This window comes from Nannospalax galili, unplaced genomic scaffold, assembly GCF_000622305.1.
Source record: "Nannospalax galili isolate Female #2095 unplaced genomic scaffold, S.galili_v1.0 scaffold1288, whole genome shotgun sequence".
Classification (NCBI taxonomy): domain Eukaryota; kingdom Metazoa; phylum Chordata; class Mammalia; order Rodentia; family Spalacidae; genus Nannospalax; species Nannospalax galili.
In genome coordinates, this window is record NW_008357642.1 from 135296 (window position 1) to 158521 (window position 23226).

General features: G+C 46.7%; 2 protein-coding genes across 3 annotated transcripts in view; one reads left to right on the top strand and one right to left on the bottom strand.

Annotated features, from left to right (window-relative positions):
• Tmem106a (transmembrane protein 106A) overlaps window positions 1-4746 on the top strand; it is a 6790-nt gene extending 2044 nt beyond the window's left edge. For both annotated transcript variants that reach the window (XM_017794959.2, XM_029557422.1), the window contains exons 4-9: window positions 269-332; window positions 1677-1830; window positions 2530-2670; window positions 2773-2816; window positions 3809-3862; window positions 4196-4746. In XM_017794959.2, coding sequence (XP_017650448.1) covers window positions 269-332; window positions 1677-1830; window positions 2530-2670; window positions 2773-2816; window positions 3809-3862; window positions 4196-4316 — 578 coding nt within the window. In that variant the 3' untranslated portion in view covers window positions 4317-4746. The remainder of the gene's footprint in view (window positions 1-268; window positions 333-1676; window positions 1831-2529; window positions 2671-2772; window positions 2817-3808; window positions 3863-4195) is intronic.
• Window positions 4747-9084: 4338 nt separating this feature from the next.
• On the bottom strand, window positions 9085-11793 carry LOC115068021 (protein FAM170B-like). Its single transcript, XM_029557413.1, has 3 exons — window positions 11628-11793; window positions 9664-9922; window positions 9085-9176 (listed from the first exon to the last, which is right to left on the bottom strand). The coding sequence occupies exons 1-3, from the start codon at window positions 11745-11747 to the stop codon at window positions 9085-9087; spliced, it is 471 nt and encodes a 156-aa protein (XP_029413273.1). The 5' UTR covers window positions 11748-11793.
• Between the last annotated feature and the right edge of the window lie 11433 nt (window positions 11794-23226).

The following is a 23226-nucleotide window of genomic DNA, read 5'->3' on the forward strand; positions in this document are numbered from 1 at the left end:
TATTTTTTAATTACCTCTCCAAAGAAGTTGGGAATCTCAGATTTCCTAGTGACTCAAAGCTTCTTCGTGCCTGGTAGTGGAAATCACACTTGCTTACTAGTTCAAAGCTGAGCTACAACTTCAGCCCTATGTTCTCTGTCCTGCCGTGGGCAGGCAGCATGCTTCCCACATTGCTGGGTGGAATGAAGGGATACTTCTGGGAGTCTGGCACCAGAAATGTTTGTCATGAATACTTTTGGCACCCCTCTCACCTTCTTTCTCTCTACAGAGCTGGAGAAGCAGCTGGTAGCCCTCATTCCTTATGGGGACCAAAGACTGAAGCCCAGACACACGTGAGCACCCCTTCTTCCTCCTGCTCCACACACCATCACCCCTAGGAGCTGTTTCTGGTCTCCCCTGTTTTGATCTTTCCTAACTTTTTTCCTGTTGGTGTTTCTCCAGAAAGCCTGAGCCTTGCTGTGCTCAAACACACTGCTTCCTTGTTTTGAAGAATTTTCTTGGTTTAAGAACAATAGTATCAGCCTTTAATCCCAGCATTTGGGAGGTAGAGGTAGGTGGATCTCTGTGAGGCCTAGTGAGTTAGTGAATTCCAAGAGCTGGAGCTTGTCAAAAAGACAAAAAACAAAAACAAACAAACAATAGCTCAGGGAGGCTGGAGAGATGGCTCAGTGGTTAAGAACACTGACTGTTCTTGCAGAAGACCCAGGTTCAAATCCCAGTACCCACATGGCAGCTAACAACTGTCTGTAGCTCCAGTTCCAGGGGATCTGACAGCCTCTTCTGTCCTCCGTGGGCATTGCACAACACAGGTGCACTTACCTGCATACAGGCAATACATACACATAAAATAAAAATTTTTTTAAAAATTTAAAAGATTGTAGCCCAGTGGTAGTGTGTTGTTTAGCATCAATGGGGCCCTGGGTTTGATTTCTACACTCACACAAAAAGTATCAAAGTTATCTTAATTATCCTGTTGTACAGTGTAGACATATATTGAGTTCTGTCTCTTTAATGCATATATCAATTTTGAATTGGATTGGTGGATAGTATCCTATTAGGAATATTGTATTTAATTAAAATTCAGAGCTCTCGAAGATTCATCGGACCAATTTCTTGTAATGATAATAGCGTTCATTGAGCTCTTGCTGTATGCCAGGAGTGGTGATCTTGATTTTTTTTAATATTTTATTTATTTTTAAAATTTTATTTATTATTTTTTATTTTATGTGTATGCATGTATTGTCTGCATGTAGGTAAGTGCACCCATGTCGTGCAGTGCCCGAGGAGGTCAAAAGAGTCTGTCGGATCCCCTGGGACTGGAGTCACAGACTGTTGTTAGCTGCCATGTGAGTGCTGGGATTCGAACCCGGGTCTTCTGCAAGAACAATCAGTGTTCTTAACTGCTGAGCCATCTCTCCAGCCCATGATCTAGATTTTTTGAAGTTAAGTAATGCTGCTCAACATTATTGGGTCAGTGGGGACAGACAGCTGGGAATGGAAGCCAGGTTTGCCTTCCAGTCCTATGCTGGACCATGGCTAGAAAGCTAAGTGTGCAGTGGCCAGGATATGTCAGGAGAGCACCTTATGCCTGAAGAGGCCAGTTTGATTCCCCTCCCCTGACTTCCTTGGTGTTCAGACTTCTCCCTTCCTCCATCCCGGGGGCTGCTTTCCCACAGGAAGCTCTCTGTGTTCCTGGCGGTGCTCATCTGCCTGCTGACTTTCTCCTTCATCATCTTTTTCCTGTTTCCCCGGTCCATTGTCCTGCACCCTGCCGGCCTCAACTTCTCCACAGTGGTCTTTCATGATACTGATGTCCAGCTCAACATCACGGTGAGTATTGGTGCTCTTGATCCCACCCCTACCTTCTCCACAATACTTCCCATGTAGCCTTGTTCAGTGTTGCAGCCTTAGGTATCGGTACCAAGAATCTTGTGGAATGCAGAAAGGTGCTGAATGGTATACAGGTGCAATGCTACATGTTTCCCCGAAGTCCACATACCCATAGCTCTCAAAGAGCTGCTGTTCTACATGGCTCAGGTAGCAGTTGGTCAGGGCACCCCTGGAGAGGAAGCAGCCCTTGTTGCCAAGGTATAATAGGTTAAATGAGATTGGATCTCTGCATAGTGAAGGGTCAGAATCTGGGCCAGATAAATCAGGATGGTGGCAGTCTGGAATGGAGAGAAACTGGACAGGATGAAACTGGATCCTGAGCTAGTAAACTTACTGAGTGATTGATTGATGGGTTCTCACTATGCTACCCAGGCTGGCCTTGAACTCCTCTTAGTCAGCCTCCTGATTAGCTAGGACTTAGAGAGGTATACTACCAAACCCACCTTAGTGTAACTTCTTAAAGGGGAACCCATGCCATTAGGAGCCCTTCAGAGTAAGTTCCTGGTACTAGTCCTTAGCACCTGAGTCCCACAGGGGTAGGGTGGGACTCGGGCTAGAGAGCCAGGCTTCTGCAACTGTTTGAGTTCTCCATTCCAGAAATGAGCCATCCTCACCACTTCTCCTTTCCTTCATCTTCAGAATATGTTGAACATCTCTAACACCAACTTCTACCCCATCACTGTGACCCAGATGACTATCGAGGTTCTCCACCAGACCCTTGTAGTAGGGCAGGTTTCCCACAGCTTCCTCCTACACATCGGTCCTTTGGCCAGTAAACAGGTAACTTCCCTCTTCCCAGACACCCCTGTCCGCAGGTGAGTGGATGTGTGTGGTAGTGGAAAGGGTGGGTTGCAGCTAATCCTGTGTCTCTTTGGTTGACAGATGTCTTACGAAGTTGCCAACACAATTTGGGATGAAAACACATAGTGAGTACCTCTTGATCTCTTCTCCCTTAACCTCTTCCCTGGCCTAGAAACCCAGCTAATATCCACTGCGGGGGCCGTGAGATGGTTCAGCAGGTAAAAGTGCCTGCTGCCCGGCCTGATGACCTGAGTTCAACCTCTGGCATGGTGGAAGGAGAATCAACTTCTGCAGGTTGTCCTTTGACCTCCACATGTATGTCATGGCTTATGTGAGAGCATACACACATACGAATGCGTGCACACAATAAATGTGGGTTTTTTGTTTTTGTTTTTTTTTGTTTTTGTTTTTTTGTCTTTTTGAGACAGGGTCTCCCTGTAGCCCCAGCTGGCCTGGAACTTACTATGTAGACCAAGCTGGCCTTGAACTCACAGAGGTCTGCCTGCCTCTGCCTTCCAAAATAAATATATTTTTAAAATTCAAAAATAAGCTGGGCATGGTGGCACACGCCTTTAATCCCAGCACTCGGGAGGCAGAGGCAGGCAGATTTCTGTGAGTTCAAGTCCAGCCTGGCCTACATAGTGAGTTTTAGGCCAACTGTAGCTACAGGAGACCATGTCTCAAAAAGACCAAAAGAAAAAAAATCACAAATAATATCCATTGCATTTGGATTTCTTTATGGACTCTGGAGTCCTGACCCCTTGTGGTCAGGACTGCAGTGTACAAGGGTGTAGGTCCCTAGCCTCTTCCTGATAGACATAGATGAGCATAGATGAGAATGCTAACAATCTGGAATTTGGTTCATCATTATGTGGCCCTGGACTCTTTGCTCTGAATCTCAGAGGAAGAAGAGTATCAAGTTTTCTTCTGAGGGAGAGGGCAGCATATGCCTGGGCCAAGAAAGTGGATGGCCAGCCTCACCTTAGAGGATAAGGGGTTTGACAGTGGCATCGTGGAGGCCCCTGATGGAAGGCAAGAAAACTGAGCTACAGGTCCCCTTTGAGCTTTCTGACAGTCTGCTCAGTGTGAAACATGGTCCATATTTTCTTTCTCTCAGCAAAATCTGCACCTGGCTGAAAATCAAAGTCCACCATGTGCTTTTGCATATCCAGTAAGTATGGCGTACAGCTCCTGTGTCCTCTCTCCCACTTACATAGTCTCACCTCGGCTCCATTTCATGGGGTAGGGAAAGAATCATAGCAGCCAACCTCGTGAATCTTTGTTGGCTCTAGAGAATAGCAAGTCTGGGCCCTTCTCTAGATCTTTCCTTGCTTATAAGCCGCGGTGTGACAGCCTCGGGTGTGTCCAGAACACAGGGCAGCTGTCCCAGTGTCTTGGTGGAGCAGAAGGAAGGGGGAGGAAGGTCTTAGCCAACCCTAACAAAACAGGGCCAAAGTTATCCTTTCCCTCCAAGACTTGGCAACACGGCCTACTTCCTCTCCAGGGGCACCCTGACCTACTATTACCTGAGCCGTTCAGAGCAGCAGCCCTTTGAGAGCTATGAATATGTGGACTGCCGGGGAAACATGTCAGTGCCCCACCTGGAGATCCCTCACCCATCCTGACCTGTCTGCTGCTCCTGTACTCAAGGCACCTGCAAGCTGGTCTACATCTCCCTCAGCTCCATGGAGCCCAAGGAAGGACTTTGCCAAAGGAAAAGTCTTGCTTTATTATGCCATCCCCCAACACCCTGAGCACAGGGAGATTCTGAAACATTAATGCCATAGGCGCTAACTCCTCAAATTTCTACAGGTTGCTTCCAAGGGATCCTGCTCTTGGTCTGTGTTGAGGAAAGTCTGACTTGACATTGTCTTGGGGCTGAGCATGTTGGTTTCCCAGCTGTATTAGGGCAGGTCTTCAGTTGGAATGAGAAGAAAGCTGTAGTTTTATCTGGTCTTTACAACATGAAAGACCCTTTTCATGTTCTCCATCCCACAATAAAGTGACTTTGGGGGCATTCAGTGCTGTCTCCAAGGTCTTTTTTAGGAGACCATAGATGATGTGCTATCTACTTTGATCATATGATAAAGTAATGGTGATGTCCTATTTCTAGTACTCGTTCTCTAACCATATGACAGTAAGGCCCTCAATCCTTGCTGGTTAGTGACTGTTCCTAAGAAGGCAGCCTACCTCTAAACCTCTTCTGTGTAGAATAGTTTTAAATGCCAGGCGTGGTGGTGTGCACCTTTAATCCCAGCACTTGGGAGGCAGAGGCAGGCGGATCTCTGTGAGTTCAAGGCCAGCCTGGTCTACATAGTGAATTCCAGGCCAGCTGGGGCTACAGGGAGATCCTATCTCAAAAAGACCAAAAACTAAATAAATAAGAATAGTTTTAATATTGTCTTCACAGCAGGAGCTCAAGTAGTTGAGGGTAGGAAGCCTCCTGGTATAATGCAGAATCAACATTTTTAACTTTTAAAAATTTTTATTTATTTATTTTTCTTTTTGAAAACAGGGTCTCCTTGTAGCCCCAATTGGCCTGGAACTCACTATGTAGACCAGTTTGGCCTTGAACTCACAGAAATCCGCCTGCCTCCCAAGTGCTGGGACTACAGGCATGCACCACCACACCCAGCTAAAAATTTTTATTTTATGTGTATGAGTGCTTTGTCTTCATATATGTAAGAACACCTGTGTGGTGCAATATGGTCAGAAGACAACATTGGTTCTCCTGGAACTAGAGTCACAGGCAGTTGTTAGCAGCCATGTGGGCGCTGGGAGCCCACATTTTTATCAAGAGTAGCCAGTGCTCTTAACCACTGAGCCAGCTCTCCAGCCCCCTTTTTGAAATTGAAAAAAAACAAAAAAAAAAAACAAAAAAAAAAAAAACCCAGGTGTGGTGGTGCACACCTTTAATCCTAGCACTTAGGAAGCAGAAGCAGGTGGATCTCTATGAATTCAAAGCCAGCCTAGTCTCCATAGTGAATCCAGGCCAGCTGTGACTATAGGGAGACCCTGTCTCAAAAAGACCAAAAAAATAAAGTTCATTTTTAAAAGTATTAAAAGAAAGTTTCTAAACCCAAAATCCAAAGCCCATGTGAGTAGACACAGGCAAATCAGACAATAGGCACATTTGCTATGTTCAGAAAGCTTGTGGGACATGAAACTGTTGGTGTCAGACTGAAGCTGTGATCTGCCTCTACCCACCCTCTGTTACTGCAGCCTCAGCTGTCCTCCAGGCTTTAACTGTGAGGAGTGTCCCATCCACCAGGACTGGGCTAAATCTTTCCTTGCCCAGGTAACCCCCAGCTTCCCACTGGACTCCAAGTAGAGGTGATTTCTGTATTACATCAGAGCAGGGATGCTTGCTTGCTAAAACTGGCTAGCCTTTGTCCTTTAAGACAAGTGGAAAGGAAACACGCGTGGTGGGGAAAGCTGGATTTGAAGTAAGATGAACGGAGAGAGATCTGGTAACAGCTAGATAACTAGCTGGGCCTGAAAGGAGGAGGAGGAAGTCTGTTGTCACCAGGCTTTCACTCCTGGATAGCCAGGGTCAAGGTGATACCAACAAAGCACAGAGACCCTGGGAGGTCAGGCCATGGCTGCCGTGCATAGACCACCAAATGTAAAAGATTTCTATCAAATTGTATTTAGCAGTGTTTGAAAAGAGAAAGAAGGCATGTTATGTTTCTCTGGCCTCCAAGAGTTTATTCATGGAAGCTTTCTCTTTCATTGTGTATCACTAAACTGTCATCAAACTTTAACATTCCTGTTCCGTGCCAGTTTCCCATTCCATCCCAGCTGCCCTGCTCAGGAAACATCACTGGGCTGCACTGAGACAGGCCTCCTTCACTCAGACCCAAAGGTGATGGTCTCTGGACTAGAATGAATGACCTATTGGTCCCTCAGTTTGTGATTGAAGTTAGTAAAGCAGGCTTTCCCAGAATGGGAGAAAACTAACTATATAGTGCTTATGTCTCCCTGATCTGATACCCAGGGCCCCCCATGGGCTGGTGAAGGAGGGATACCTGGGGGCTTTTGGGAGCTTCCTGGCTCACAGTGCTAAATGGAAAGTCTGAGACCCAGGATGAAAGGGACCTTAGGATTTTAGAACACAAGCCCCTTGCCCCTTCCCAGAGTCATGTGTCCTGGGCCCAAAGCTACATTACCCTTTTCTCCTGAATCCTCTCTCTCTCCCCTTCTGCATCAACCATTTTGTCAGCTCAATACCCATTATGGTCCAGGAATTGCATGAGGCTTGGCCTCCCTGCCTGCCACCTCTTTCTCTTGTTGCCCCAGGCCTGCTCTGGTGCATTGCAGCCTCTCCTGCCACAGACCTGTATCTCAGTAAACCTGGGCTCAGGGAAAGGGCAGTGGTTCAGTGTTGTTCATAAACCTGACCTGAGGAGTCTGTTATCACTTGCTGGGCCAAGGCCAAGTTCTCCCCAAGGCTTGGCCTCAAGCAGCATCTATTTGCCTTCTACTCTCCTCCATCATCTCCATCATGGGTCCTGCCCTCATTGCAGGTTCATTGATCTGACCAGTCTCCTGGTCCTTTCCAGGTATCACATTTTAATCCCAGCTAGCTTCCTCTTCTGGTATAGGCAGCTTTGAGAATTGGAGAGGTTGCTGGGTGGAAAGAAAGTACAGTTGCTTGTCTGTTTTTTAATGTTTGGTGACATGGGGTCTTGGAGTCCATCTCTAGATCACCATTGCTGGATGTAATTAGTTGACTAAGAAAAGGGAGAGAAAGGAAGCAAAACAAGTTAGTTGTTTCTGGGTGTGCTGCTTTTAGAACATTGTGTTAGGCCCTGTGAGGCCAGAGGAATCACAGTGAAATAGGACAGCTGCTTCCCAACCTGAAGTTGATGAGAACTTATTCAGATGCTCTTACCCTCTGCCCCTGTATCACCGTCCTTCCCCTGGTCTACATAGTGAGTTCCAGGCCAGCTGGGGCTACAGGGAGACCCTGTTTGGTAGTCTGGCCTGGTGGCACAAGCTAAAATTTTAGCTACTTGGAAGGCTGAGGTAGGAAGATCACAAGTCCAAAGCCTGCCTGGGGTACAGAGCAAGTTCAAGGCCAGCCTGGGAAACTTACTGAGATCCTGTCTCAAAATAAAAAGTAGGGGGCTGAAGAAATGGCTCAGCCTTATAAGCCCTTGCTGGTCTTACAAAGGACTGGACTTTGGTTCCCAGCACTGACATCAGGCATCTCACAACCACTTGAAACTCCAGCTCCAATTGATCTAATGCCCTCTTCTGGCTTCTGTGGGCATCTGCACACACATGCACATACACATAAATACTAAATCTTTTTTAAAAAAATACTAAAACGGGCTGGAGAGATGGTTCAGGGGTTAAGAGCGCTGACCCCTCTTGCAGAAGACCCAAGTTCGATTCCCAGCACCTACATGGCAGCTAACAACCATCTATAACTCCAGTTCCAGGGGGATCCAACACCCTCTTCTGACCTCCGCTGGCAGTTCACAACATGGGTGCACCTACCTACATGCAGGCAATACACTCATGAAATAAAAATAATAAAGTTTTTTGGGGGGGCGCTTTTTGAGACAGGGTCTCCCTGCAGCCTCAGCTGACCTGGAACTCACTATGTAGACCAGGCTGGCCTTGATCTCACAGAGATCCACCTGCCTCTGCCTCCGAAGTACTGGGACTACAGGCATGTGCCACCACGCCCGGCATAAATTGTTTTTAATATTATTTTATGTGTGTAAGTGTATTGCCTGCATGTATGTGAGTGCACCATGTCGTACAATGCCCTGGAGGTCAGAAGAGGGCTTCAGATTCTCTGGAACTGGATTAATGATGGTTTGTAGCCACGATGTGGGTGCTGGGAATCGAACTGGGGTCCTCTGCAAGAGCAGTCAGTGCTCCTAACCACTGAGCCATCTCTCCAGATATTTTATTTATTATTAATCTCCAAATATTTTATTTATTTAAAAAATAAAGTTTTTTTTTTTAAATGATAAAACAAGGGGCTGGAGAGATGGCTCAGCGGTTTAGAGCACTGACTGCTCTTACAGCGGACCCAGACTCAATTCCCAGCACCCACATGGCGTCTATGAACCATCCTTAACTCCAGTTCCAGGGGAATCCGAAGCCGCCTTCTGACCGCGGAATTGCACGACATGGGTGCACTCACATACATGCAGGCAATACACTCATACACATAAAAATAATAAAAATAATAATTCAAAAAATCTTGGTAGGTGGGTCTAATAGCTTAGTGGTAGAGCACTTGCATGTCCAAGGTCCTAGGTTCAATCCCCAGTACCACAAATAATTTCAAAACAAAACCCAAAAGTGACTGTAAGAACTCTGTCCTCTCCCCACACTCCTGCTAAGGAATCCTCTTTGGGCTCCACAGGCACACTAGGGCATGCACTCAGTCAGAGCCCGTTTGTCTCTCACCGTGAGTCGGGAATACCCCTTGGAAGAGCTAGACTGGCATGCATTTGTGAGACCTGATAAGACAAAGCACAAGTCACTCAGCTGGCAGTTTCTGAAGATAGAGCACAGTCATGATGGACACCTGGATGCTCTGGGCTACAGGAGTAGGCCCCTTTCAGGGCCAAGGAACAGACTAAACCCACCCTGAAGATTCTCGACTAGGAAGCCATTCTGTGACTCCCTGTTCCAGACCTCACAGGGCTCAGTCTTTGTTGATATCCTAAAACTTACATCCCCCACTGTGCCCCTCCCCACCTTCCCTGTCATACTCTGGAAAAGGAACCAACACTCTGAGCTACCCTGTACAGAAGCTGGCTGACTTCTTTACTGTTCTAGATTGGTACAAACCCACCCAGAGAAAGAGGTCACCAAGGTTAGTTAAAGGCTGAAGATGCCAGGGAGAGTTGGACAGGCCAGAGAACCAATAGAGATTCTGAACTACAGGGCTGGAATGGGTGCAAAGGGCTCTCCTCACCACCTCCCTTCCCAAGCTATATTCACCATGGCCTGGAAGGATTGGGGGCCCATCATGTGGTCTGCAGATTTGCTGTCTAGCTTCATGGGCCCCCACTAGTCCAGGCTCCAGTCTTTGCATTTGGAAGTCTTTCTGGAGACTGTCTTTGAAGGTGCTCTGGATAGGAGGGTCTTGATCCTTCTGTTGCTTTGGCCCAGGTGGCACCTGTGGCTGCTGTTGTGCTGGCAGAGGAGGCCCTTTTGACCCTTGATGTGGCTGGGACTTTTTCTCAGGATAGTGTTTCTTCTCTTGGTGTTTTTTCAGATCCTAGTAAGAAACCCCCAAAAGTGACATCCTCTCTCCTCACCCATCTGCCAGAGAGGCTCTGGGTAGTGGAACAAGTGAATAGACAGGAGCCATCTAGGTGGCCAGCAGCATCTCTGTTCCCTGGAGTTAGAGGCTGAAGCTAGGGCCTAAGCTATTTCCCTTTCCCTAACAAGACACCCAAGAACCGATTCTGGGTGACAGTGTGGCTGGCCCAGGAGGTGGCACTATCTCAGCACCTACCTCCTAGGTTGAAACTGGCCATTGAAAGCACAATCGTTGGGCTGGAGAGATGGCTCAGTAGTTAAGAACACTTCTTGCAGAAGGACCGTGTTCAAATCCCAGCACCCACATGGCAGCTAACAACTGTCTGTAATTCCACTTCTAGGGGATCCGACAGTCTCTTCTGTCCTCTGCGGGCATTGCACGACCCAGGTGCACTTACCTATACAATTGTCAATGCTAGAGAAGAAAGAGTAATTCCTTACAAATGCTTCCAAATAGCACTGTTTGGTAAAAACAGTATGCCATGTGTGTAATTTTTTTCTTTTTTGGAGGGGGAAGGTGCTAGGGATGGAACTCAGGACCTTGTACATGCTAGGGAAGATGTCTACCACCAAACTACAACTCCAGGCCTGATGTTAAATTTTGGTGGCCACACACAAGACACAGGCGAAACTATTTATTTGCTTTTCTTTTTCCTTTTGTGTGTGTAGGCATATGTGGGTGTGTACATATGGGAACATGTATGTGGAACCCAGAGGACAGCCTTGGCTGTCATTCCTCAGTTTCCATCCACCTTGTTTGTTTTTTATTTTTTATTTTATTTTTTGATTCAGGGTCTCACTATGTAGTCCTGGCTGGCTTGCAATTTGCTATATAGACAAGCTCCATCTGCCTCTGCTTCATGAGTGATGGGATTAAAGGCATGCACTAGCATGTCCTGCTCCACCTTGTTTTTTTTTAAGATTTATTTACTTTGATGTATATGAATATTCCCCTGCATATATGTGTATTCACCACAAGTGTATAGTGCCTGCAGAGGCCAGAAGAGGGCACCAGATCCCCTGGAACTGGAGTTATAGATGGTTATGAGCCATGTGGCTGCCAGGAACGGAACTTGGGTTCTCTGCAAGAGCAGCCAGCACTTTTAACGGCTGAGCCATCTCTCCAGCACCCTCCACCTTGTCTTTTGTTTTCTTTTTTTTCCTTTTTCTTTTTTTGACTTTTGAGACAGGATCTCCCTGTAGCCCCAGCTGGCCTGGAACTCACTATGTAGACCAGGCTGGTCTTGAACTCATAGCAATCCGCCTGCCTCTGCCTCCCGAGTGCTGGGACTAAAGGCGTGTGCTACCATGCCTGGCCAGACCACACATCTTTACAACCTCCCAGGCTGTGCACATGCACTTGTCCCAGCTAGCTGCTGGGAGACTGAGGTGGGAGAATCACTTGAGACCAGAGGTTCATAGCCAACCCAGATGGTGTAGGAAGACCCCATTTCTTCAAACAAATCTATAGCCTCACAGACCTTGTAACCCTGTCTACCAGCCTACCACAGCAAAACTGAGCTTGCTTGCCTCCTCCCCCACAAACAGTATTTACAAGATAACAGTCCAGAGGGTTTGTCATTCTCCATTTGCTTCTTGCCCCACGGTGGACCCTGATGAACCTAGCCCCTCTCGTGCACCTGCTCTTGCTGCTGATGGGCTGCCTGCTCTTGCTGCTGCTGCTTCTGAGCTATCAGTTCTTTCCTCCATTCCAAAGCCATCTGCCGACGCCGGGCCTCCCAGTGGTAAGCACTTCCCATGATGGTGGGGTAGTAGAAAGCTCAGCAGGGTAGGGAGGGCAGGAAGAACCCAAGAATGATGATAATACCCCACCTACCACCTCTGTTGCCTCTCCCCCAACCCCACTGACTGTTACAAGAACCACCTCACAATGTGATCAGTGCCAGGGCAACTGGGGAAGGCCCTCTGACTTGTTGGAGGTTGAGGCAGTTTGTCCCATGGCTCCCAAGGAGCACCTGTAAATCAATGAATTTTGTATTCCAGATTCCTCAGGATGAATATACAATCCTGCCTCAGCCAGTGTCCCACTGGCCCCTGAGGACAATTTCACAATAAAACCTGCTCATTGTTCTCTTCTGGTTTCTTTTCCCCACCCTTCAGAAGAGATTTCTGCTGGCCCCGTCCTCCTCATAAGGTCTTGAATTACCTTGCCATCATCAGCCTTCCATTTCCCTTCTTTTGCTGTTCTCCCAGTAAATGTTTGTGTTGAGTGAAGATGAAAGGGGCTGGAAAGGCAGCTCAGGAGAAGCTTTTGCCATTCTTCCAGAGGATCTGGGTTCAATTCCCAGCACCCACATGGCAGCTCTGACATCTTCTTCCAGTCTTCGCAGACACTACACACCTACCAGTATACACATTGGCAATCAAAACACTTGTACAAATGAAAATAAATCAGGCCCATGTCTTTAATCCCAGCATTCAGGAGGCAGAGGCAGACGGATCTCTCTGAGTTCTAGGCCAGCCTGGTCTACATAGTGAGTTCCAGGCCAGCTGGGGCTACAGGGAGACTCTGTCTCAAAAAAAGATCAGAAAGAAGAAAAGGGAGGAAGGAAGGAAGGAAGGAAGGAAGGAAGGAAGGAAGGAAGGAAGGAAGGAAGGAAAAATGAAAATCATTAAAAAGAAAACAAAATACAAAATTCAGCTGAGCACTGAGGGGGTGGGAAGGGGCAGCCCTTGGATTCCCAACAGCCTGTCAGTTCTAGCAGTCTGTGTAGTGGGATCAGCTTCAGCTTTATTGACAACACATTTAATACTGGCAGTGTCACCTACTAGCTGAGGGAACTTGGGCAAGCCACTCGGTGTCTCAGAGCCTTTCTTGTCAAGGATGCTGTGATGGATAGCTTTAGTGTCAACTTGACACACCTGGGTTGAGGGAGCCTCAGTCAGGGAATTGCCTCTATTGGACTGGCCTGTGGCCATGTCTGAAGGGCATCTTCTTGATGAGTGATGTGGGAGGGCCCAGTCCACTGTGGGTGGTGCCACCCCTGGGCAGGTGGGCCTGTATTGCATAAGAAAGCAGGCTGAGCAGGGGCCAAGGGACCAAGCCTGTAAGCAGCGTTCCTCCATGGCCTGTGCTCCAGCTCCTGCCTCCAGGTTCCTGCCCTGAGTTCCTACCTTGGGCTCCCTGATGAACTGCGACCTGGGAGTTGTAAGACAAATAAACCCTTTCCTCCCCAAGTTGGTACTGGTCAGAGTGTTTTGTCACAGCAATAGAGAACAAACTAAGACAGATGCTAATATGCTTGGAAAGTGCCTGCCCACCAAGTAGAGCACACAGCTATGACAAAATGGTAGAAATAGCTCCTATGTGTGGTAGAAGGGGTGCATTGTCTTATTGGATCCCTTTCTCGTTCAGTAAAAGGGTGATAGGCCCTTCTCTCAACACTCAGGAGAGTCATCTAAGTACCTGATAGTGATCAGATGCAGTAGATGAAATTGACAGGACTTTTTGATTTTTAGTACTGAGAATTGAACTATGGTTTGCATGCTAGGCAAGCAGTCTACCAATGAACTATATCCCTGATGCTCTTTAACTGTTTTTTTTTTTTTAATTCTGAGATTCTCACTAAGTTACCCAGCCTGGCCTTGACCTTGAGACCCTCCTGCCTCAGCCTCCCAAGTAGTTGGGATTATAGAGCTTCATCACCAAGTCTGACTTGGACATTCATCTTCACATGTGTTTATCTTTGTATAAACTTACTCAAATATTTAGAAGGAAGTGAAATATTGTGACTCATCCCTATAATCTCAGAATTTGAGACTAAGGCAAGAGGATTGCTACAAATTCTGGGCCAGACCGAGCGATCTAGTTCTAGGACAGTCTGAGCTACAGAGTAGGAGCCTATCTCAAAACAAAACAGCAAGGGTGAGTTCAAGGCCAGCCCGGTCTACATAGTGAGTTCCAGGACAGCTGGGGCTACAGGGAAACCCTGTCTCAAAAAGACCAAAACAAAACAAAAAAACCCCAGCAACATTTAGATAAGAGGAAGTGAAAAGGTCTTCCTCTGTCTCTTAGTGGCTTGGACAAAGGAGGAGGTGGGTTCATTTTTTTTTTCTTCCTCTTCCTTTACTTTCCCTCTTACTCTTCTCCTACCTCGAAATAATATCCAAAGTTGAGATGTGTAGGATGGAGGTAGTGGAAGAGAAAAATGCTTCCAGACCTCTTAGCTGGTACTTAGGCTGGAGGAAGAGTTCTCAGAATGATTCTGCCAAGACTATACCCTCGTCATCCTCATCCCTGTCTCCTACCTCCCTTGTGTATACTGCCTCTCCCAGCCCCACTGCTGACCTCAGACTTCCCTCCTGCACTAGGCTTCTACTCTGAACCCTACTCCATGTATAATTGACCTTGGATGAATGAGATATTCTAAAACTATGGATGAAAAGGCTGAATGGTCTGTTAAAATTAGGGTGGAGCCAAGCTTGTACTTCCCCAAATGAAGCTGGAGAAACCATTTTGAATAAAATTATGGGTGTGGCCAGACTCAAGGACAGTTCCAGAGACAGTTGTATCAGCACAGTTCCAGGAGACAGATGATTTCAAGAGATATCTGGGTGAATGAGTGCCCTCCAATTTCCAACCCACTTTTTTTTTTTTTTTTTTTTTTGGTATTGTTTAGACAGGACTTCCCTGTAGTTCCAGCAGACCTGGAACTCACTATGTATACCAGGCTGGCCTTGAACTCACAGAGATCTACCTGCTTCTGCTTCCCAAATGCTAGGATTAAAGGCATGTCATACACACACACACACACACACACCTATGATTTAAAATTAAGGGCTGGAGAGAGGGCTCAGTAGTTAAGAGCACTGGCTGCTCTTGCAGAGGACCCAGGTTTAATTCCCAGCACCCATATGGCAGCTAAGAACCATCTGTAGCCAGTGCCAGTGGATTCTGCACCCTTTTCTTACCTCTGGGGGCACTGCACCGAAGGAGAGGGCCCCTCAGACACCCCCTCCCTGTTCCCTGAGAAAGGGCTGCCCTCTGCCTGACTCTGGAAATCCCCTAGACTCCATGAAAAACATTTCCTGGAACATCCTGTGGTGTGGGGTAGAAGGAAGAAAGTTCTGCTCCAGATAAACTAGCCAATGGCTGGCTATATAGGTTAATGCTCAAAATACTTTTCAAAATTTTCCATCTTCCTCTTGGCTATAGCACCTGTTGTGCACCTGCTCTGGTGGTTTTTGTGCTTAAAGCCTTGCGTTTCCACTGCTCTGGGTCGCAGTGCAGCTCCTGAGCCTGCCTGTGTCCCCAGCCAGTTGGTCTCAATAAAGAAGTCTTAATGAGTCTCAGTGTCCGAGTGGTCAATTCAGGGAATTATTCGGACCCCAAACAGCATGAGACAGGTCCACTTACATACATGCAGGAAATACACTCATACACATAAAATAAAAACAATAAAATATGCTGGGCATAGTGGTGCACACCTTTAATCCCAGCACTTGAGAGGCAGAGGCAGGTGGATTTCTGTGAATTCAAGGCCATCCTGGTCTACATAGTTCCAGGATGTTATAGGACAGAGTTTGTAAAAAATCACCAACACCACTTTAAGAAAAATAGCAAGGTAAATTTTAATTTTCGACCGGCCTGGCTGTCTATCTCGGGAGTAGAAGCAGCCCTGGTGATTGTCAGGTCAGAGTTTTTATAGGATTACAGAATTATTATTTAAACTGGACACTTGTGAACCAATCAGGTTTGTACAACAGCAGAATTTTGACTCTATTAATCAACAACCAATCATTATACAGACAAGTGATACAGTCATATAACGCTATTAGTTCATAGCCACTAAAATAGCAAAGAAAGAAAGAAGAAAAAGAGGAAGGGACTGTCATTAACTCAGTTCCAGGGAAATCCAAGACCCTCTTCTGACCTCCACAGGCATTGCACAACGTGAATGCACTTACATGAAGGCAATACACTCACACACATAAAATAATAATAAGGGGGGCTGGAGAGATGGCTCAGCGGTTAAGAACACTGACTGTTCTTGCAGAAGACCCAGGTTTGAATCCCAGCTCCCACATGGCAGTTAACAGCTCTCCATAATTCCAGTTCCAGGGGATCCACACAACACGGGTGCACTTATCTACATGCAGGCAATACACACATACACACCCTGTCTCAAAAAGACAAAAATAAATAAATAAATAAATAAAATATAAAAATAAACAAAAAACTAAGAGTCAGGCTTTTTGTTTAGGTAATTATAATGTTGGCATAGTAACACTGCACATATGTAGCTAAGATGACCTTGAACTCTCCATCCTTCTGCTTCTATCTTCTAAGTGCTAGCATTACAAATGTGTACCATCATACTCAGATATTACTTAGTTTTATTTTGTTTGTTTGGTTTTTGGCCTTTTTTGAGACAGGGTCTCCTTGTAGCCCCAGCTGGCCTGGAACTCAGTATGTAGACCAGGCTAGCCTTGCACAGAGATCTGCCTGCTTCCCAAGTTCTGGGATTAAAGGCATGTGCCACTACACCCAGCTTTGTTTTGTTTTGTTTTTAAGACAGGGTCTGGTGGGGCTGAAGAGATGGCTCTGTGGTTAAGAACACTGATTGTTCTTGCAGAGGACCTGGGTTTAGTTCCCAGCATCTACTAACAACTGTCCATAAATCTGATTCCAGGGAATCCAATGCCTTCTTCTGGCCTTCACCGGCATTGCATGACATGGGTGAACTTATATACATGCAGGCAAAGCACTCATACACATAAATTTTTTAAAAAAAGAGGGACCAGGCATTGTGGTGCATGCCTTTAATCCAGCAGCAAGACAACAGTAAATTCTGTTACAGGAGCAAGAAAGTCTCCCTTAAGAGAAAACGTGGTCAAGAAAATAAAATCTGAGGGCTGGAGAGATGGCTCAGTGATTAAGAACACTTACTGTTCTTCCAGAGGACCCCGGTTCAATTCCCAGCACCCACATGGCTGCTAACAACTGTCCGTAAATGCCAGATCCAGGGGATTTGACACTCCTGGCCCCTGCATGGCATTGCACACATGTGGTGCACTAACACACATGCAGGCAATATAGTAATACACACAAAATTTTAAAAATAATAAAAATTTTTTAAAAGAATAAAATCACCAGGCATAGTGGTGCATGCCTTTAATCCCAGTACTTGGGAGGCAGAGATAAGCAGATCTCTGTGAGTTCAAGGCCAGCCTGGTCTATATAGGGAGTTCCAGGTCAACTTGGGGCTACAGGGAGACCCTATCTCAAAACAACCAAAAAGGGGGGAAAAATGATCTCAAGCTGGGTGTGGTGGTCCATGCCTTTAATCCCAGCACTCGGGAGGCAGCAGATGGATCTCTATGAGATCCAGGCCAGCCTGATCTACATAGAGAATTCTGAGACATAACATTCCAGGTCAATCACCTGGCCACCAGACCACTCCTAGGAAGGTGAGTTCACCTTCAAGCATCCTAAAGAGATATTCGGAATACCTAGTGCATCAATGAGATGGTGAACTTTTCCTGTCTGGGAATCAAGTCTTTGGGTCCCAAGAGTGGTCTTGTGGGTCTCTTGACTTTTATGTGAGTGCTGGGAATCTAAACTCCCGTCCTATGCTTGAGTGGCAAGTGCTTTATCTGTTGAGCCATCTCCAAAGTCTCTGCCCATCTTCCCTCAGCTTCTGATGTAGGTGTTCTGAGCCCAGCAGCTCTAAGAGTGCTGAAAACAGCCAGTATCGGTTGAGAACAGAACGTGGCCCAGGCGCTCAACATTCAGCACCAGAGACAGCTCCTCCTGCCTAGAAGGCAGGCTAGGAGGTGGGAGGCTGATGCTCACCAAGCTCTGGCCCCATTTCTGTCTTTCTGCTGATTTTACAGTGTGACTTCCTGAGTTTCCTCTCATGCAAACTGGAGAGACTAGACTCATGGGCTCTAGGATTACTCCAGTGTTTACTGAGCATGCTCTTGGAAATGATAAGGAGAAACAGGAGACAAGAAAAAGGGATAAATTAAAGAAACTGAAAGAGCACCTGGCCCTGATTAGACAGTCTGAGATTTGGCCTCTAACTACATTCGTTTTTGTTTTTGTTTTGTTTTGCTTTTATGGCTCATGTACCTCAGGCTGGGCTCAAACCTCCAGTGTAGCTAAGGATAACCCTGATCCTCCTGCATCCACTTCCCAAGTGCTAGAATTCTAGGCAAAGACCACCATGCCCCATTTCTAACTGTAGTTTATTTTTTAAAAGGTATTTTATTTTAGGGAGAGATGGCTCAGTGGTTAAGAACACTGGTTGCTCTTGCAGAGGACCTGGGTTCAGTTCCCAGGCCCCACATGGAAGATAATACCTGTAATTTGCTCCAGTACGAGGGGATCCAATGCCCTCTTCTGACCTTCATGGACATTACATGACATGGGTGCATTTACACACATGCAGGCAATACACTCATACACATAAAATTAAAATAACAAAAATATTCTTAAAATATATTTTATTTTTATGTGTGTGTGTAAGTAAATGCCATAAATGTGTGGGTGCCCATGGAGGCCAGAAATCTGTGTCCCCTGGAACTGGAATTACAGGCAGTTGTGCTGAATGTGGGTGCTAGGATCTGAACTCCAGTCCTCTGAAAGTGCAGGGAGTGTTCTTAACCACTGAGCCACCTCTTCAGCCCCTAACTATGGTTTCTTGACAGGAGCTTCCTACTCCTCCAAGATGATGTGGTCTTTCAGAAACACTTTAGTTATGACCCAGCATGGTGGCCCATGCCTATGATCCCAGCACTTGGGAGGCAGAGGCAGGCGGATCTCTGTGAGTTCAAGGCCAGCCTGGTCTACATAGTGAGTTCCAGGCCAGCTGGGGTTACAGGGAGACCCTGTCTCAAAAAAACAAAAAAGCCACTTTAGTTACTATGGCAACCTCATTCCAAGTTTCATCTCCATGGCAATTTATTTTAGAATTTTTAACACTCTAGTGTATATACATATAAATGTTTATATGCATTGGGCTGCAACACCTTTAGTCCCAGCACTTGCGAGGCAGAGGCAGGTGGATCACTGTGAGGTCAAGGCCAGCCTGGTCTATATGTGAATTGTGAGTGCCAGGCCAGCTGGGGCTACAGGGAAACCCTGTTACAAAAAGACCAAAAAAAAACCCAAAACAAAACAAAAAATAATAATAAAATAAATGCTTATATGCACATCCCAGAGAAATTAATACAAAATCACATTTTTGAAGTGAAATCTCTCATTATCCAAGTCTACAGGCCAGGAGCATAACAAGGTACATTCAGAGGTAGGCAGGCATCCTGTGACACTATTACAGGGTAGTTGTGAACAAATGTGTACTTATACCAGGTAGGGAACCAATGACAGTTCTGAAGTAAGGATCCCACCAAAATCCAAACCGGTAAAACAATGAGCTTTATTGGGATTGCTTACAAAAGTATGGGTGAAGTGTTACTTACAGGAACAGAAATGACTCAAAGACAGCTACATCACCAAAAGACCATGCCAAGGCACTCAGGAGACAGAGGCAGGCAGATCTCTATGTGATCGAGGTCAGCCTAGACTGCATAATGAGTTCCAGGCCAGCTGGGGCTACAGGGACAGCCTGTCTCAAAAATCCGAAACAACAAAAAATAAATAAAAACCCATGATCTCTGGCCCAGGACGCTTTTAAAAAAAAAAAAAAAAAAAAAAAAAAAAAAACAGGGTCTGCTCTTCTAAATGCCCTTCCCCAGGACACCCTTTAAGGAGACCTGGGACCTGAATGTGGTAGAATTTTAGGCTGAGAAAAAGGATTGCTTCAAGTTCAAGGTCAGTCTGGGCTACTTAGTTAAAAAAATAAGAACAGGGGGCTGGGAGATGGCTCAGAGGTTAAGAGCACTGACTGCTCTTGCAGAGGACCCGGGTTCGATTCCCAGCACCCACGTGGCAGCTAGGAACCGTCCTTAACTCCAGTTCCAGGGGAATCCAAAGCCCTCTTCTGACCTCCGCGGCATTGCACGACATGGGTGCACTCACATACATGCAGGCAATACACTCATACACATAAAATAAAAATAATAAATAAAATATTAAAAAAAAATAAGAACAACCATCCTGCCAGGCGTGGTGGCACATGCCTGTAGTCCCAGCACTTGGGAGTCAGAGGCAGGTGGATCTCTGTGAGTTCAAGGCCAGCCTGGTCTACATAGTGAGTTCCAGGACAGCTGAGGCTACAGGGAGACCCTGCTTCAAAAAGACCAAATAAATAAATAAATAAATGGAGAAAACTACAACCTACCTCTCTCAGTAGTTGAGAGTGAGAGGGAGGGATGCATGAAAGGCCAATAATATCCTTCCCAACTGGAGTCCTTTCCCAGTTGGGCATCCTCAAACCAAGAGCTTTGACATAGTCAAGGGCTGGAAGTGAACCAGTGCTGCCCCTTGGTGCATGTGTTTTTCATGGCCTGATTCCTGAAGAAAAGTTTTATAGGTAAGACACTAGGGTCCTTTTGCCTCCTGAAGACTTCCTTTCTGACAGGGTCATTCCTAGGGTTTGAGGTTTTAGAGACACTGTCTTGTTAGCCCAGGCTGGCCTTGAAGTTGCTATTTAGCCAAGGCTGGACTTGACCTCTTCATTCTCCTAACTGCACTTTTCCAAGTGCTGGGATTACAAACAGGCATGTTTCACTGCTCCTGGCTCCGAGAGAGAGAGAGAGAGAGAGAGAGAGAGAGAGAGAGAGAGAGAGAGCCCAATAATAGGTCCAGGGAACGCTGAGGCAGGAAGGGCTGTGGGTGGGAAGGTTATGAAGAACTCAGCTGCAGCCACAATGTGGTGTCTGTGGGATGTTCATATGGGACAGATGCCCATCCTGTTTGCACAGGAGCCTGGAGGAGGCCTTTGTGTGAGCAAGAAGGAGCAGTGGAAGTCCCAGCAGAGGGGTGTGCCTCCAGGGTGCAACATGGAGGGTGGAGGTGAAGAAGGGGAGAAATAGTACTGGGAGAGATACAGGAATGCATAGACTTTAAAAGACCACAAACTGCAAATGCCCGAGGCCAAGGAGAATGAAGACTTGAGGAAGAAAAGGAAGTGGCCCCAGTGTCCAAGAACCAAGAGGCCACAGAGGTAGGACAGACTGGGGGGTGGGGGGGCACTGCAATTTGAAGGAGGGTCATCTCAACAGACGGGACAGTACAGGAACAGTTCTCCAGAATGCTGAGAGAGTTTGGTGAGATCGAGCTGGCACAGGAGGGCTTGTAGGAGCCTAGGACAGTCAGAAGGCAAGAGATAGTCTCATCCTTTTGGGACTTTGCAGACAGGCAAAGCAAACCCCAGGCTCTGTGGCACAGAGCACAAAGCAAACCCCAGGGCACAAAGCAAACCCCAGGCTCTGTGGGCACAGGCAAGGGGCGATCCCCTGACGGTTGTTACCTGCCATGTGGGTGCTGGGAATCGAACCCAAGTCCTCTGCAAGAGCTCTTAACCGCAGTCAATGCTCTTAACCCCCGAACCATCTCTCCAGCCCCATAAACTAAAATTTTTAAAAAGAAAAAAGCTGGGAGTGGTAGTCCATGCTTTTAATCCTAGCACTCAGGAGGCTGAGGCAGGAGGATTTCAAGTTCCTAAACCAGTGTGGACTACATACTGAGTTCCAGAACACTTTGTCTTAAAGAGCAAAAGAATACAAAAAACAAGAAGGAAAAGAAGCGGATACTTCAACCTACACTAGAGAAAAAGCCCTTCTTAGTCTATGAAGAGTCCTGGCTGCCTGTAATCCCAGCACCTGGGAGGCCGAAGCAGAGGATTCTAAATCTGACGCCAGCCTGGGCTGCATTGATGAACCTTGCCTATAAATTAATTAACTAAATCCAATACAGTCCGCCCTTTCTGTCTCACAGCCATGTTGTCTTCAGGAAAAGGTGAACTGCTCGCTGCCAAAAGCACCCTCTACAGATTCCTTTTGCTGTCCCCCTAAATGTTATGGTGTTCACGGCTCAGCCTGGGTTCCTCCCCCCACGGTGGGCTGGCGTGCTAGCCACGCCCTCCACGGCAGCAGGGTGTGGCATGCAAAGGAGGCGGAGGCTGGATCGCCAACGGAACCATGGGAGTGAAGAAAGAAAAAGAAACATTCTCCGAACAAGTTGGAATCCACAAGTTTCTGTGCCGTAGAGGGTCTGGCTGGTAGACAACACGCACTAAGGAATAAATGCTATCCTAACTGTAATCCTATTAAAATAAGTTTCACAGACCAAGGAAGGGAGATGGGTTATACTTGGAGCATTCGGTTGACGTCTGAGAGCTTGGGATCAGTTTTCAGGATCCCTCGAGTAATTGGATTATTCCCCGAAACCACAGTTGAGATTAGACCAAACAAAGTCCTTGCCCCTACACTGTGGGCACAAACCACTTCAAAGGTGCCCATCACCCCAGAGGTGGCCAAAATTTCTCCCATAGGCCCTGGGGCCCCCACCTCCAGAGCTAAAGTTCGAAATACTAAAGTACTGGCCCCTTTTGAGAAACCGGAGGTAAACCCTCTCCTCACTCTGCTGGAGCAATCATATCTGCCCCACCTTATTATGATGGCATAGTGGTCTTGGGGACATATAACTTTTCTGACGACTACAACACCTGTCGTTGGAGCTCTAAGGCCAAGTTGACTCTGCAACATATCACAGGACAAGGAATATGCATAGGACAGATCCCAATCAATTACCAGAAACTATGCAATCTCACTCAGAGCATTATCACGCCTAACCAGTTACTTGGTCCCCAAGCCAGATGCATAGTGGACTTGCTCCTTTGGCCTTGTAAGAGTGAGACCACTGAGGACAAGTCAGCCTTTCAGGTTGCAACAGCAAGAGGTTTATTTGATACACAGGTACCTGTGGGCACAGAGTCTCCTCGGAGGACTTGCGCGCCTACAGGCTGGGGTTTGGCACTTTTATAGAGCAGAAGCAGGATACAGAAGCAGAAACGCAGTTATTGGTTAGTTTAAACTATTACAAAATGCTACAGGGAGAGCGGGGAGCTTACTTATCACTAAGCCAACACAGAAATAAGGGTCGGGGCTAAGGGGAAGTGGGATTGCTAAATGGGAGGTGACCTCAGGGACACAGAGGTTTTTCTCCTGATTTCCTGGTATCGAGCCCCGGGGATTGCCAGATGCAGATGGCTTGAGGCTTGACCCCTGTTTTTCTGATAAGCTAGTTTCTCAATGCTTGACTTCTTGTCAGGCATTCCTATCAGGTGGCCTCATGGCGCCTAGGTTTTTTCA

What these genes read in the sequence shown, in the direction of transcription:
- LOC115068021 (XM_029557413.1), bottom strand. Translation starts at nt 11,747, where the DNA reads ATGGGAAGTGCTTACCACTGGGAGGCCCGGCGTCGGCAGATGGCTTTG. An exon ending in CCCATCAGCAGCAAGAGCAG is followed by an intron (nt 9,923 to 11,627) that starts GTGCACGAGAGG and finishes AAACACCAAGAG; the next exon opens with AAGAAACACTATCCTGAGAA. An exon ending in CCCAATCCTTCCAGGCCATG is followed by an intron (nt 9,177 to 9,663) that starts GTGAATATAGCT and finishes TTGTCTTATCAG; the next exon opens with GTCTCACAAATGCATGCCAG.